This window comes from Microcebus murinus, chromosome 11 (assembly GCF_040939455.1).
Source record: "Microcebus murinus isolate Inina chromosome 11, M.murinus_Inina_mat1.0, whole genome shotgun sequence".
Classification (NCBI taxonomy): Eukaryota; Metazoa; Chordata; class Mammalia; order Primates; family Cheirogaleidae; genus Microcebus; species Microcebus murinus.
This window is the reverse complement of record NC_134114.1, coordinates 94,168,192-94,185,908: the sequence shown is the minus strand read 5'-3', so window position 1 is coordinate 94,185,908 and position 17,717 is coordinate 94,168,192. Positions and strand designations below refer to the sequence as shown.

Sequence of the window (17,717 nt, the reverse complement as noted above, 5' to 3'; positions counted from 1 at the left end):
AAGACAAATTTAACAAATACAAACCTGATTCTTGTCTCAAAGAGCAAAAGCATACACACTGCATGAGAAATCAAAGTGTTGCTCAGTTTAAAATTGTGCTTTACTATGAAGGTAATGGTAAAAGATACCTTGCATTGTGAGCTATCATAAAGATTATTGCTAATTCTCAGAACCACACTGCAAAGCTGGCATTATCTTCAATTTGAGGTGAGGAAAGTATGGGTAAGAAGTCAGATAACTTGCCACAGTTCTCACAAGAAGTTTGGATTCAAATCAAATTTGTCTAATATCAAAATTCATACTTTTTCCAAAATGACACATTGCTTCAACATCTATATTCAATATGAGAGCCAGACTTAACTCATTTGATTTCTAACTCCCGTATGTGCTGTGGTTGTATTTAATATTTTAATTCCTGATGCTATATCAAAATGTCCCTATGTTTTATAAAGGGAAGAAATGTCATCTTTTGGTAAGCAGTTTCATTCAATGAGGTATAAATTAATTCACTTCAAACATCCCAATCTTTTCAGTGTTGTACAGAACAGAGGTTGACAAACTACGGTTTACAGGCCAAATTCAGTCCGCATCCTATTTTTGCTCAGCCCACAAACTAAGAGGAGTGTTTACATCCTTAAATGGTTGAAAAAAGTCAAAAGAATATTCCATGACACATAAAAATTATATGAAATTCAAATTTCAGTGTCCATAAATAAAATTTTATTGGAACACAGCCATGCTCATTCATTTACATATCGTCTATGGCTGCTTTCATGCTACAAAGGCAGAGTTGAATAGTTGTGACAGAGACCATATGTGGCGCTTTCATTGCTTCACACTGCTGTTCAACACACTACAAATCTCAGTGATTGTTATAATTCAACAGCATTTCAAGTGTCACACATATTGTCATACATTCTATTATTTTTTACTAGTGCATATTCATCATGTCAAAAAAAGTTTTAAAAAAGTGAACTTTGAGTGTTGCGCTTTTAAGGCACAGTGGAGTGTGGATTATTTTGTTACACAACTATAGGACAAAGCATTGTGTTTTATTATGCACTGACACTTTAGCTCTGCTAAAAGAATGTATTTTCAGACTAAGCACTCTTCACAATATTCCCAACTCACAAGAAAACAACAGTCAGAACAATCAGAAAATTTAAAAGATAATATCTAATTACATAAGAATTTATTAACAAAATTGAAGATAAGGGTGCAAAGTAACTGCCTGATTGGTTCATTTGTTAACTAAGCAAAGAAAACTATTTGCTGATGGTGACTCAGAGTTAATTAAGTTGTGTTTGATTGCAGCAACAAGAAAGCGTGTTCAGAAAAAATAAACTTGTTTAGGCCTACTAGCTTTTCAGCAAGAACCACTGCTTGAAGACATGAGGACATTGAGGTAACACCAACAGTCAATTAAAAAACAAGGCAATAATTTCAAGTACTTTTTCTTGGCTTTTGGTGAGTCAACAAATGTTACCAATACTGTCCAGCTGTTGTTCACATGAGAAGTCAATGCTGACTGTGAAGTTCCTCAAGAAATAGCCTTTATGGACAGTCTGCATGAAAGAACTACAAGAAAGAATATTTTCAAAGAAGTTGAGAAAACATCAATTCAGTACAACCTGAAGTGGAATCTGCTAAGATGTGTTGCAATCGATGGTGGTAAAAATACATGTGGAGCAGAAAAAAAGTAAAGTTGGACAAATTTACAAAGCTTGTGAAAATGTCAGATGTTTAAAGTCAATGGATATACATTGTATTATTCATCAGCAGGTATTTTATGGAAAAATCTGAATCTATTATGTTACTGAACTAGTAAAGTCAATGGTGAATTTCATGCACTCGTGGTCCTACTAATCATCAGTTCCATTAACTTATGTCAGAAATAGAAGTTGAATATTCTGACTCTCCCAACTACATAGCAGTTTGATGGCAGTGGTAAACTTTTATTGCAATTTTTTGAGCTCAGACCCAAGACTGAAATTGTAAGAATGAGAAGAATCACTCTCAAACTATTTTTATCAAACACTGAATAGCTCTGAAAATTAGCTTTTGCTGCAGACTTGGTAATATTTCTTAATAAAGTCAACCTAAAATTACCAGGCAAAACAGCACTGATATGTGAAACTTACACCACAACAAGGTCATTTTGATGACAACTAATGTTTAAATCACAAGTAATGTCAAACTGTTTTATACACTTCGCATGCTATCAAGTCAAAACGAGAATTCCATTCCCACACAAACTTGCAGTGGATATACCCAAATTCAACCACAGTTCCAGCTGCATTTTTGGTCCTCAATTCAAGTGCAAAGGAAAGTTTCATATTTCAATACCAATTTAAACATACAACTGAGCAGCCACCTAACTTTCAAAACAAGTGATTAATCTGCAACGTAATGATATGCTAAAAGACAAATATCAAGAGCAGAATCAGAAACTAACAGAATTCTATAAATACCTTCCAAATGATGATATGTTCAACTAAAATCACACACTCAAGGACTGATAACAGTATTTGGTAGTATCTATCTGTGTGAAATGACATTTTCAAAGATGAAATACAAAAGATCACATTACAGATCTGCATTAACAAAGACCTGCAACTGATTTCAAATCCAAATTTAGTGAAATACTGCTTTCTCAAAATAATTAAATCCTTATTAGTACACCTGTATTACAAAAAAATTGTATTCAAGTATTAATGTATTTGGAATTTTATCAATAAAACATGTGGAAATTTGTTTTCTTTCTCATTATATAAGTATATAATAGTCTCAATTTTGCCTCTTCACACATAAAACCCAAACTTTACAAAAAAATTTTACCAACCCCTAGTCTAGAAACATGTCAGAGTGATTGTCCATTTAAGTAAAATCATAGTATGGTAAATAACCCAATGAATAATTGTTTTTTCTAACAAAACCATTTCTAACAAAACAATTTTCTAACAAAACCATTCTCATAGCAAAACCATTTCTAACACAACCATTTTCATACCCCAATAATATTACCTGACAGTACTTCTATATATATAGTACTATATATAATATATATATATACACACACACACACACACACACATATAGTGTATGTGTGGGTGTATACATATATACACACTATATATAATACTATATATAGTACTATAGTACTTCTATATATAGTGCTTTTCTTTGGTTACGATCCATGTAGTCTTAAGAAGAAATAAATTATCTAAGAAAATAACTTACATAGGTCTGTATTAGGGCCGGGCAGAAAAGAAACTAGGTATCCTGAACATCAGCCAAGCTTGATAATTCTGTTTATTTGCACTTTAGTACAAAAAATAGTTTTTAATCTTCTAATCCAATTCTATCACTAAAACCCTGAAAAGCTAAACAAAACACACCAAATGAGGTACTAGTAACCTGCCTTTTTACCTGAGTCCAAAACATTTTCCAAATGTATTCATTCACTATAAAAGTGATTTCTAATAATATATTCAGATTTCTAAAATTCCCAATAATAATGATAATGTTTTCTAATTTAAAACAAGTAGTCTGAGTTTGGCTTTATGCTATATTTTGTTTCTTTCAGCACGATGGTGGATATCTGTTGATTTTGCCTGCTCAGTAGCTATTCATTCTTAGTCTGATAACAATATCCTAATTTCCTTTTGGGTAATACCCCTTCTACCTTATTTCTCAGTCCAAAGTGTCTTCTGAAGGTCAACTCATGACTCAGGTTCAGCTATTGGCATAACAACATTCCCTTGTCCATAGTAACTGGCTCAGGGTTGGGCATGTGAACCAATGAATGTCAGTCTTAGGATTTTGTTGGAACTGTTGAGAAAAATGGACTTTGTTTTTGCTGAGGTTACTAAGATGGTAGAGAAGAAATCTCAAGCTGCTAGTGGCCACTTAACCATCACACATGGAAAGTCTACTTGATAGTGAAAACAGCAGAGTGGAAAGCCAAACATCCGGAGAAAGAAAGATTTCTGTCTTAATGCTAAGATTAAGCATGTCTAAAGCTAGTCCTACCACTGGAATTTTCAGTTAAATGAGATCATGTACACTTCTATTGCTCCGGCCAGAAGAAGTTTCCACTGACTACTGCAACTATACAATCATTCAGATTAGAACCCCAATCTTAAGTTGGATTTTTCCACATAGAGCCTTTTATTACTTATGTATTTCTCCAGATCTTTCTCCTCTTCTGAATCTGGTGCTTAATGGACACATTTTTCATGTGCTGAATGTGTCCTGCTTTGCCTTATCTTACTTGTAGCACCCTTCTGCTAGCAGAGCACCATTAATGCCATTGTGTAAAACCGCTTAAAGCACAATGATAAACTGTGAGTTACTGTCACAAATATATACTCTACATTTGCAAAGATTTTTAAGCCCTCAACCTAAAACTGTATTAATAAGTGCTTACTTTCTGTAAACATGATTGTATGATTTCATTTTCAAAAAAGAATGATTTCCCTTAATTTATCAGAAGACATTAATTAATTGCTCTATCAACCAGTTCAAAGAAGTTTTAAAAAAAATTAAGACATTAAATAAAGCTTATATCTTTCCTGGTATGTGCTCTTTACAGCTAGGTTTGACCAAAACAAAATAAAACATAAACAAAATAGCAGAAGCATATTTCTTTAATTCTGCCTCTCACTTATAATACACTAAATGAATTGAATTAAAATTCCTATCTTAAATTAGTGAGTGGCATTATTTTACCCATGATTAGAGGAAATGGGAAAGAGCAAGTTTAAAAAAACTACCTTTATTTTTTATTTCTTTTTCAGTTACATACTTTTAAACAGGGATGTGTTTCATTATTCAGACATTCAGGCAATGTTGACTTCATTAGTGTTGACAGAAAAGAAGCATAAAAATGCAAAACATTGTTGGCTTAACCTGAACATACCTGCATTACCTATTATTGACCAGTTTGTGTTGCCAAAAGACTTATTCCTTGGCATTAAAATGGAGCACTTAAAAATATTGCTAAAAAGCAAATGTCTACACACTGGTCTTTGCAGCAAATAAGGGTACTTATACTTTTAAAATATTTTGAGTCCATAATTGGATTAATATACACACCTTCTTATGTATAAGGAGTTCAGATCATATAAACACTGTACAATCCAAAAAACCCTACTGAGAATAAAACTAAATAGACTTATGATAAGAAATACAGATATCGCATGTATTTACAAATATCATAGACACACAAATTTGGTCAAATACTGTAAAGAAAGAAGTGGTTTCACATTATAATGGCCAAAACATCCATCTACCTTGCTCAAAGCAAACGAAAATAAAAACTCAGTATGCAATTCCTGTAGTTTAAGACATCATGACAGTATACAAATAGAATGGAAACTACTCACCAAATTATACAGCAAATGTTCCCTAAGCTGAGTGTGAAGTCTTTAAAATCAAGAAAAGATCATTCACAGGATTCAAAGCAACAATGATAAACAATGTCCTGATTTGTGGTGTTCATATGGGTGCCTAATTCCTCAAAAACAATGCATTAAACTTTTGGCTAATAAGAAAAATAAATTACAAAATACAATTAAATCCCTGTAAATGCAACAATGAAGTTTAAAAAATGTGGATTTATTTACTTTAACACACATTTTAAATGTTACCTTGAGATAATAAAAATAAATACGCATGCCTGGAGACACACACTTAAAAACAAAGGAAAAACTGCATGGAAGGAGTAAGTAACAATTTTAGAAATGAAAAGTGAATATGAGATTTGTTCAACATAATTATCTTTGTGGCCTGTCTGTTTGTTTGTTTATTTTAATCCCTCTTAAAAATTCTGGCTAGTAGAATGTGACAAAAGTACATCTGTGTCTTTATGGCTTAAAACAAAGCATACTTGAAAAGTGGAATGGGCTTCCTTTTTACCAGAATTGTTTCTTTGTTCATATGCAGGCACTTCAAAAGACTATGGAGGCAAAGCACCTGACCCATCCTCTCCAAAATATTTTTCAATCATCAAAATTATGCTAAAGAATAGGAAAATTCCAGAGAAACAGCAAAGTTGAATACAAGAGACTAATGCTCACATAGGGCAAGAGAGTAACCCAGTTTTTATTGCTGGGGTCCTTTTTTTTATCAAAGAGCAAAATAATTAATAAACAGACACCATTGCATGGCACATTCAAAGTTTTCTGCTTAAGAGAGAATGCAATCATTCAGCAGTAGGTTTCAGTGGGATCTCCTTAGGCTTCAACCTTATACATTGCAACGAGGTTCACATTTATTTCTTCTCCTTAGTGTATTTCTTTAAAACTCCAACATATATCATTTCTTAAAGTATTCATTTCTTGCTGTCTAACATACATTATTATCTGGAAGCATAAAGTTACATTATACAAATATTTTGCATTTTTAAAAATAAGCACTTTTGCCAATTCTGCAACACGGTACTTCACATAGTGGTGCAACAAAAGCAGAGCTCATATTTACCGCACTACTTACAATTCATTTTACCACTACCATCTGCCAAACCCATAGAGCTTTTTCCTCAGTACCTCTGGGCGGTGACTGTACCATGATTTCACAGAGAGAATGTTAATATGATTCATGAATAACAGTACCATCAGTAATACTGAAATCAATGCAGATGTCACAAAATATGAACTTTCTCTTTTAAACATTTGGGCAATGCTGTTTTCTCTGTGGCATTACCCACTGGGGGAAAAATTCCTGTTCGATTATGCTCTTACAGAAGTTATAGAAAACCAAATTAGGCATATAACTGGTTGACATTTAAGATACTGTACTGCTTTTTACAATAGGAGAAGAGCTTCTAAAAAATGTTCTATAGAACTGCATTCATCAATACCACCTCACTGGTCCATTCCATTCATCGATGGGCAAAGTACTCATGTTTTGACAAAACTTTAAAGCTTCCATAAAAGTTAAATTAGAAAAAAATATGAATGTAAGACAACCACAAAATGAAGTATGAAAGGATGACATTTTTGTTTCTAAGAGTGAGTCCTTGAAAATATACGTGGTCACTACAGAGATGATTTAATCACAAGACAGCAGATGAACGCGTAAGCAACTCCCTATTATCTGTCTGTGTCCAGAGTCATTTGTGGCGCTGTATGGTTTTCCTTTTCCTTCGTTTGAAAAAACAGCAGCACCTGCAGATAAGGGAAATACTCTTATTACTATAAAAGTACAAAAATGTTACTAATAAAGGTGAATCTATCACATTAACTTAAATGGTCATAAAAAGCAACATGCTGGTGCAAGATGAATAGTGAATACACCAATGAAGCATTAGTGAAACTATGACAGAGCTATTACTATTATGTTCCATCAACATGCCTTTTAGGAATAGCAAGACATTGTATGCAACATAAAAAGGAGCCACTTAAATTCAAAAGGCTTTGCACCAAGACAAAGTAAGAAGCTAAAGAGTTCTGAATCCCAACTGACCCACCATTTTTACTTAGGATGCTCGATAATTTCTGACAGTGGTGTGCTTTTATGATATTTGTCCTATGCATTCTCTCCCTTTCTCACTGATATTTATATATGATTGTTGAGGCCATTATTAAAAAGGTAATAATGATCCTAACATTAGAAATTTTATTTTCACCAAGAATCAGTTTAGGTTCCAAAAATAAAAAAGAAAAATCCAATATCTACTAGTCAACAAACATTTTCCATCATATTTACAAACTGGAAAAGAGAAAATATATTAAATAAAATGTCAAGACTGGCACTTTTTAATTCTTTAAAAGTTAAAGACTCAAGGTTAATGTAAGTTATTTTAGCTAAGGTAAAAATTATGCTTAACATTTAAAATAGCACAATCAAGGTAATTTAGTTTTTGTAATTAAAAACTATGTATTTAAAACAATTAAGTTCTGATTTTGATTCCTAGACATGATCCCTGAGAAAACTAGTTTTTCTCACAATAAATTCTCCTAGTCCTGAGAAGATGTAACACATCATGGCTGCTACAGAACAAGGCTGGGGCTTTTATGAACTGAAAAATGAGAATCACTAATCAGTTCCTAACACCCCCAAAAAACAATACACACATACACATACACACACACACACACCTTAAAAGACTGGCATTCCTTCAAATAAATGTATGAAGGTATAGCATTTTTTTCTCTTCCACACTTGAAAGAATGTCAATCTATCAGAACATACAAAATGACAGGCACTACATATAGTGAAGCATCTTTTTTTAAAAAAACTTTCTAATTCCTAGGATTGAGTTTACTTTTGGCATAGGAAAGCATAGTTGGCTATCTCTAAATTTTCCATCATTGAAGTCCAGAGTGTGTGTGTATGCTCTAAATCTTATTTTGTAATGCATGGTATGCATAGGTATATTTGTATGCATGGTGTGTGTTTATAAATCTTATTTTGTAATGCAAGCCTTATTTTGTAATGCATGTATTTATATAAATGATTTCATCACCAAAAGCTGCCAATTCAAAGACTGTGCATAATATGACCTTATAAAGATGCTCCTATAATTCTTATCAACCCACATTCATAAAAGAATATTACTCAACATCTGCAAACTAAGCATAATAGGGACCATATTGCTTCAAGTTTCCTATCCAGCAAAAGATTATGGAAGATGAAATAACTGCTAGATATGTTTTATATATTTCTGTAAGATAAATGTAAACAGAAATCCATACTGTCTAGTTAAATTATACAATCTCTCTATCCACATTATCTTTAGTCAAAATAATTTCATATCATTATTATGATTTATGCCATGATTATGAACTCACTATAGGGGCACTGAAAACCAAATTATACAATCGTATTTTTTAAGTGTACCAAATAACACACAACGACTAGACCACGGACTGTGAATACGTCAAAATTGTGTATCAGCTGATAAAGATTCAACTAGAAATATGTACAGTTATGAATCATTATGAATTTTACTCTTAAGCTGGTAAACTACTGTAAAGAACTAAAATGAATTACCCAGTCAATGGTCTAGAGAAGAGCTGCCATGGTAAAATAAGACCCTAGGTATAATAGATTTTTCCTGGATTTATAAAAATAAGTCAAATTTATTTTTAACTGTCAGCTATCTAATACTTTCTCAAATCCCAGTTATATAAATTTTCCAAAATAGAAAAGCAAAACACATTACCTAAGCCAAATTACTCTATAAAATATAAAAACCATTATTTCAAAATGAACCTTTCAATTAAAGACTTAGGAAAAGAGTCAGAAAATATCTATATGGTAGAAAGCAAAACATGAAAAATAGGGATATAGAAGAAACAGACAAATATTTAAAATATTTAGTTTAAGAATCTGGTAATATTTCAACAGAAACTCATTAAATGTTTAATATAAAGTTCATTTAATAACATTCTCTGTTCCTAAATACTTTGAAAAGACATTAGTCTTTTCAAATTCTAAAATAGATTCTTTTGAAAATTTTCTACTAAAAAGGTATTTTAAGTTACATAAGCTCTTTTGAATGGGAAATTTAATATAATACATGCTTTAATAAACAAGTCCAAGTCCCTGATTTTTCACACTTGTATTAGCAATTCATCTTGCCTAGTTTATTTTTCCAGGATTGCTTTCAGTTCTGAGAGTCAAGTTCTTCCCATTTAAGTAACTGTTCCTTCAACAGCATAAGTATTATTGAACATAGAAATCTATGCCAAGCATTTATTTGGGAGTGCATAATATATTCAGATGAATTCTAATGGTACAGACCCTTTAAATTCAAACACAATCTAAAAAAGACATCTATTTTTCAGAAACAAATCTCACTAACATATTTGCAAAAGAACAGTTGGTATGCTATTAAAATGACTACCACCAGAGGGTAGCATTGCTTTATGTGATATGAATGTGTCCAAATACAAAGAGAACAGAGATGCTCTCAAAATATGGTATTACTTACAGAAGAGGTAAATTGATATTTTAACCTTATGGCTTATTTATCAAGATAGAAGTCATTATCAAAACATCTCATTTATAGTCTTAGTAATTAAGAAATTAGGTCACACTTCAATTGTCTTCCACCTCTAGCACTTAATCTGAAACAGTGCTATGCCATATAGCCACTCTATCATATTACTGTTTTATTTCACTGTAATTACTAACTACTACTTTGAAATTCTTTTATTTGTTTATTATCTGCCTTCGCACTAGAATGTAATCTTGTTATGAAGGTTGCTCACAGATAATATACCCCAACAAATTGGTACAAAGTTGGTACTCGTTTAATATCTATTGAATAAATGAGTGATTTGTCTCATAAATGCAACTGACTCCTGGAGTAAGAATGCAATCAAAATGCTAAAGCATATTCTAAAGATAGAGTTCTTATCCATGGGCCACAAACCCTAGTGAAATCTTATAAAATAAAGATTTTAGTGCCTATGTAAGGCTTTTCTGTAGAAAAATGGTTTACATCAGATTCTTAAAGGAGTCTGAAACCCAAGGTCAAGAAACATGACTCTCTAGACGTAACTGCTGGACCACCCCTCCTGTTTCTCCATTTCCAATGGGGCCTCAGTCCTGGATGCTATGAGCTGAGCACTGCAGGTCATGAGTGGACCCATGTTTTCAATTTATACGAGTGCAGGCAAAAGCATAAACAGAGACCATGTAATTTCTCAGCTTGGTAGAGTTGAAAGGAAAAAAGAAAACACCAGTTATTGACCAGAACTACTGCAAATAATGGCAAGAATTTCAGAAATTAGCATATACAGCAGTTCTCTCAATGTCAGCAAGTCATTTTTATCAACAAATTTGATTATCTAGCCTTAAAAAATTATCCACACCTATAAATTCTGAATACATTTTCTCTCTTTGCTGCCCCATGGCTGTATTTTCTTACACATTAGTTCATATTCATTTGAAGTCTCTTCAGATCTAGACTATTTGCAACTATCCTGGGGAAACTGACTAAGCTTACTAGACATTTGAACCATGTTCTTTCTTGTTAAGGCTTCATTTGTCCTCCCTCCCTCCCTCCCTCCCTCCCTCCCTCCCTCCCTCCCTCCCTCCCTCCTTCCCTCCTTCCCTCCTTCCCTCCTTCCTTCCTTCCTTCCTTCCTTCCTTCCTTCCTTCCTTCCTTCCTTCCTTCCTTCCTTCCTTCCTCCTTTCTTCCTTTCTCCTTCCTTCCTTTCTCCTTCCTTCCTCCCTCCCCCCTCCCTCCCTCTCTCTTTCTTTCTTTCTTTTTATTTATTTATTTATTTTGCCTTTTGGCTTTTTGTTATTCCTTATGTAGTTCCAGTGAGCCAACATGCTCTCACAAGTCAGGGTCATACCATGACATGATCATTTAGTAGCTAGCCTAAAGCTTTGAAGCTACATCTTTAATCCAAAATCCTTTCAGAATAAATGTTAAGTCCAGCTTCTGATGAAATCTAAGGCTGTTCAGGAAACAAGAAATCACAATAGATCAAAGTCCTGCACTATGTAGAAAACATACACAGTAAAGGTCAAGGATTTGCTATTGACATTGTACCACCATTTCTACTTCATTCATTGCCTTTTTCTTCATCTACAATTTGCCTTATCTTCCCAGATTTATGTCATATACTTACTTCCTTTTCTCAAACCCACCCAGACACTGAAGCCTGTTTCCCTGTCTAGATATGAAGTTCTTATTTATCTTTCTACAATGATTTATTGGCTCATCCCTTGGTTGAGAGACTTCTGGTGCCTCTAGATCCTACCCACTTAGGACTCTAGAACCAATCCTCTCATGACCTGGGTTGATGATGACAGCTAATCTTTAATTCTTTGACAAAGGATTCTTCCCCTTAAAATTTATATCTGAAATGTAATTTCTTATCTCTGGATCTCTTGATTTAAAAAATGAGGAACTATTTAGTTGAGCAACAAGAGTTTAGATCAGAGAACAAGACCATCCATTTATATAACTACTCCAACTAAAAACCTGCATACCCATCTTCATCTCTAATTTCTTCTTCTCCATCTATATGTAGTTAGTCCCTTAAGTCTGAAATGACTTCCAAAAATTTCCTATCTTCTCATGCTGGCTTAATTCAGAACTTTTCAACTTGCCTCCACCATTGCTAAGTGCCTTTTAACTGACTTCCAGGTATAAGTCTCTACTCACTCCAATCTGCCATTCAAATTGCCCCATCATAAACAAGCCATGTCCCTTCCCTCTTAAATCTCATCAATGGTTCTGACAGCTCTTCAAAATGTGCTTTCTAATCTATTTCCATTCTCCTCTCAGTCTTATCCTCCATTAGGCTTCATTCTCAAGCAGCCTAAACTACAGACAAAAAAAAAGAGGAGGGAGAGAAAGAGAGAGAGAGAGAAGAAGAGGGAGGGTGGGAAAAAAAGAAAAGAGAAAAGAAGAAAAGGAAAAGGAAAGATTTACCTGTCATTCCTAGAACATACCACATGGTACCTCCTTATCTTTGTACATATTCCTCCTTGCACCTATAATCTATTTACCCTCTCCCCGCAAAATTATACATTCCCTATCACCTCATATTATAATTTACATTCCCTATCACCTCATATTATAATTTTTATGCCTCTTCTTCACTGATTATCTCTTGAGGAAACATATGTTTTTTTCATCTTTATAGTTCTAGAGACTATCAAGTCCTAAACACTTAGCAGAAACTAAGTGAATGATCCAAGACAGTCATCTTAAAACATTTTTTTAAATGACAGTTTAATCACTAAAAACTACTGAGCCAAAATAAACTCTCCATCTAGTTTCATAGGAAAACTTAATTTATATTTTTGAACCATTTTCTGCAATCTGATCAACTCTAGGAAGTAACGTAAGCTTCATAACTGCTGTCAAATTAATTTTTCTAATGCTCCTCCCCTTAAAATCACATATTGTTTCTTGGCTTGCTTTCTTATAGAGAAAGATAGTGTTCAAATTTCTTTACCTGCCTACCACGGCCCTTTGAGATTGGGAACTTAGACTACCTAAGCTTCCACTAATGTATTCACATACTCTATACCCACATGAGTTATTCCTCTGACTGGTTCCATTTTTCCTTGCTCATCATTGGAGCTCAATCTCTTCTCTCTGACTCCTCCTACCTCTCTGACTTCTACCAATCTCCTCTGCCAAATCATACTCATCTTTGGGAACTAGTGCAAATGTATCCTTACCCACGAAGACCTCATTGATCTTCCCAGCTGGAGGTACATATTCCATTCTCTGAACTCCAGTAACACTGTATCCTTCTCCTACAGTGCTAATCCTGCAATACCCTGTATTAGACCAATGTCCCTCAACCTTTATTCTCCTTAGAATCACCTTAGAATGTCCTTAGCTTCCTTGGAAGCTTTTAAAAAATACTGATAACCAGACTCTACCATAGAGCAACTAGCAAAATGTATGAATAATACTAATGATTCAAAATTTTAGAAACTTTGAAAGTACAGCCTAAGTATTAGTATATTTTTAAAACTCCTCAGGTAACTGTAATGTGAAGTGAGGGCTGAGAACCACCGTACAAGTCATTGGTGTACTTTCTACCCTCCCTAATGGTATTAATATATAAACCTTCATATATCTTCATCATTACTATATTAGCAAACATACAATAATCTGTTCAGTAAATGCTGGAAGAAGAAAACAGTAGGGGAGAAGGGGATGGAGAGGAAGGAGGAAGAGAGAAGGAGGGAGGGACAGAGAGAGAAAGAGAAAGATGGTTTCATTATATTTTAAAACTAAATAACAGTATTAAAGGAAACATTGTGATCTTAAATTCCTGAAAGGAATGATGAGGATGCTATCATGTGTATCACTTGTCTTAAAATTCTCAACTACAGTAAACAAGTAAGGCAAAATCTAATTACTAATGAAGGAGTCATTTTAAATGGAGTAACAGAATATTTTCCATCATTTGGAAATCGTATGTTTGCCCCAGTGAGATACTAGTCTGGGGAACTTGATGCTAAAATGTCCATCATAGAATACATTCTACTTAATGGGATGGGGTGAAAGGAATCTCTACCAATCACAGGTAAGAAGTAAGATGGAAAAGAAACAGATTCTGAAAGAGAAATTCTAAGCAGGTCCCTAACCACCTGTAAAATGGTAGCAGAGAGAAAAGAAGATGCAATTTAGAAAAAGGCACCACAGTGGCTCGCATGCCTGCAGTCCTAGCTATTGGGGAGTCTGAAGTGAGAGAATCACTTTGAATCACTTTAGTCCAGGAGTTCAAAGCCAGCCTGGGCAACATTACAAGACCCCATCTCTAAGGAAAAAAAAAAAGAAAAGAAAAGGAAATCATGCTCACATTTCTTAGTCACAGACTAAGAGGATATGAGGAACACAATAATAAACTTGCAGAAATGTAAGAATAAACCTAATTGAAGGAAATATAAAACCTTATGTGTTTAAAGAGTTCTTAACTAGTAAAGAAGTAGGAAAGTTCTGATGTATTGAACCCTCCTAGACTAAAGTTTCACTGATCTCATGGGTTGCTATCTTTTCTCTTTTTGTTAACAACCATTTTATTAAAATATAATTCATATATCATAAAATTCAGTCTTTGACAGTATCTAATTCAGTGGTTTTTAGTATATTCACAGAGTTGTACAGCTATCACCACTATCTAATTTTAAAACATTTTATCACACCATAAAGAAACCCCATTATCTATTAGCTATCAGTCTTAACTTCCTTTTTCCTGCCCTAGGTAATCACTAATCTTTTTTTCTGTGCCTATGTATTTGCCTATTCTGCACATTTCATTTAAATGGAATCACAAAATTCATGGTTCTTTTGTGTCTGGCTTCTTTCACTTAGCATAATGTCTTCAATTACATTGCTTTATATTGTCAAATATTCATTGTATGGGTATATCACATTATTTAGGAATAATTTACTGAGGCATAATGTTTTAGCCACTAAGGATCTGATAATGAAAAAGGCTTTGTTTTCAAGATATTCAAGAAGTTTCAAGAAGTGGAAGATAGATAAAGAGAATAATATAACAAAGGCAGATTTAAGGAACCAACGAATATAGGGTTGAGAATGGAAAATGGGGCTGGAAAGATAGGCAGGGCCTATCATACCACATGAAAGGTATGAAGAGCCTGGTGCCATGCCAAGAATCAGGACATGCTGTTCCAAGCAATGAAGAATGTTTCCTTCAGGAACAGCCTTCCCACCATTTCTTCCTTCTCATCTTCCAATGCCTACAGATAGAGACCCAAACCCATAAACACACACATTCACACTCATCCCAACTAAATAAATTACTATGCCATTCTTCAAAGCCATCCCCATACAGCATTCTCTGAGCATCCCAGTCAGAAAATAATCTTTTTCTTTAGAAGCTCTAACCAATTTTTATGCCTTTTTCATAGTATTAATCATATCCTAACATTTGGTAACACAACTGCAATCTTCCCTGCTAGTTTATAATCTACTTAAGAGCAAGGACACTGTCAGGTATTTCTGAAATCTCAGCAGTATAATCAAATGGATAAACAGATAAATATGTTATAATAGATTTGATTGAAAACAGGTCTCTAGGAGAATGTGAACACAGAAAAGTTAGTTGCGATGAAGAATGTGGCAGGTATGGAAGAGAAAACATAGGACACTGGATGTTCTTGCACACGACCAGGAAAAACACAGATGAGAAAGGTCACTGGCAGCTGGAAGAGGAGAAATAAATAGGGGTGATAATAGCTACTGAAAGCCTGCCATGTGCCAGATGAAATACCAGAGCTTTATCACATTTAATTTGCTTAACAGCCTATGCAGTAGATATTATTAGCCTCATTTTATGGAAAAAGAAATAAGCTCTCATGAAAGTTAACAAACAAGTGGCAGAAATAAGATTTTACAACCTATCTCTAAATGCAAAGGACGTGTGCATTCTAATCTGCCGCATTGCCACTCTACTTTCATAACTGTACTTACTACTTTACCTAAAATTCACAAATATAAGCTGTTTTGATTTTTTTATTTAAAGACACACAAGTATATAACTTAGTCACACTGTCAATAAATTCTATAGTCAAAACTAATTAAAATGCCTATTTGGTCACTGCTCTTTAAAAAGAAGTATCTGCAAAAGTTTCCTCATTTTGTAGCCAGCGAATGAGCATTGATTTAAAAATTACATAAGTTTCCTTTTGTATATGAATAAAATGCTTCAAAATTTACTAATCTGAGCAACTTCGTAATTTATTCACACCAAGAGCTGACTCAAACTTTGTCTTGAAACTGAGAAGCATTGTAAACATATTACAACTAAAGGCAAATGTCAGAATTTAATATTTCTACTAATAAGAATATTATTTTTCATAATAACTGAAATTATCAGGAAATATTTAGATGAGAATTTTTAAATTACTTTCTCACTATGTTTATCATAAAATTTATCAATATTGTATTCAAAGCAATGATAATTGGTTAGTAAATGAAATACTGTTTTAGTGACACTATTCGTGAAGGAAAGGATGTGCTATATGAATTTGACAATTACAAACAGGAAAAAGGAAAGCTTAATTCAAAAACCTATCTTTCTCTTTAAAATAGAAAATAACAACTATGTTACAAAATGAATCCACAAGCACAAGCAGGGTTGGCAATTAAAAAGTGGCCCCAAATCTATGTCACTTGAAGCAAAAAAGTTGCAGCAGGCAAAAGAGCTCCTCAAATAATTTTTTCTTCCTTTTCAGGGCTATATTAATGATATCAAATACTTTTGAATAACTTCCACAAATTATGATTTCTATGTTAAGAGGTTTGTTTTCAAAAAACACAGAATGGTGCGAAATCTTTGAAATCACAGTCAACGGAGCTATTTCTGCCTGCCTACACTTGAGAACTCACCACATGTTCAACACTTTCTGGCAGCTATACACACACACACACAAAAAAAATACAAGGGAAAAAAGAGAGAGAGAGAGAGAAATTATCAGAAACAGCCCAAATTGAAATTATCATGTTGTTTTTCATGCTTATATTTTTCCAGTGTTATAATAATGTATATTTTTAAAAACTAATTCAATATATTACAGCATGCAGCATTTTATAAAATTTATAATTATTCTTATGATTACAGAAAAATGTTTATTAATAGTACAGCAATTACTTTCATGCATCAACATTCCTAAAAATCAAAAGCAAAAAATATGCTGTTAATTCTAAATAAGAATTTGAACACAGATCTTAAATAACTATCTTTGTATTATTAAAATATTTACTGGAATTGCACAATTTTAAACTTTGTAATTAAAATCATTAAGCATACAACTTGTTTTACATGCACCTATTCCCTGAAAAAAATTTCCTGAAATAACTGTATGACTATAAATCTCAAACATGCATAGTTTAAGAACAAAAAGTTACTAAAACAAGCAAAACAAATGCATACTTGGTTTCATCCATCACTTCTACTTCAGTAGGGGCTGTGATGGGCGCATTTGAACGTCCTGCAGTAGGGTCATCTGTGTTTAACTCTCCATTTGTAGAACTTACAACCTGTAAAAAAAAAAAAAACTTATATATATATATATATATATACACACACACACATACACACACAAATATACATACACACTAAGTAATAGATTATACAAAGGTGAACATAATTAAGGTTACAGTATTTAAATTAGAAAGTTAATATGAGGAATACAAAACAATTAGTAGGTAGCTGTTCATAATTGAATATAGTAACAGTTTTAGCATTTTATTA

The 17,717-nt window shown here is 33.2% G+C and overlaps 1 protein-coding gene across 9 annotated transcripts in view; it reads right to left on the bottom strand.

Annotated features, from left to right (window-relative positions):
* Positions 1 to 697: 697 nt before the first annotated feature.
* The window catches only part of CSNK1G3 (casein kinase 1 gamma 3), a 109,726-nt gene continuing 92,706 nt past the window's right edge, over positions 698 to 17,717 (bottom strand). For 6 of the 9 annotated variants that reach the window (XM_012760710.3, XM_020290211.2, XM_020290213.2 and 3 more), the window contains 3 exons: positions 17,397 to 17,503; positions 16,853 to 16,876; positions 698 to 7,169 (listed from right to left, as the gene is read on the bottom strand). In XM_012760710.3, coding sequence (XP_012616164.1) covers positions 7,115 to 7,169; positions 16,853 to 16,876; positions 17,397 to 17,503 — 186 coding nt within the window. In that variant the 3' untranslated portion in view covers positions 698 to 7,114. Of the gene's footprint in view, positions 7,170 to 16,848; positions 16,877 to 17,396; positions 17,504 to 17,717 lie in introns of those variants that run through there. The other 3 variants (XM_020290214.2, XM_020290217.2, XM_076008325.1) reach the window with 2 other exon arrangements.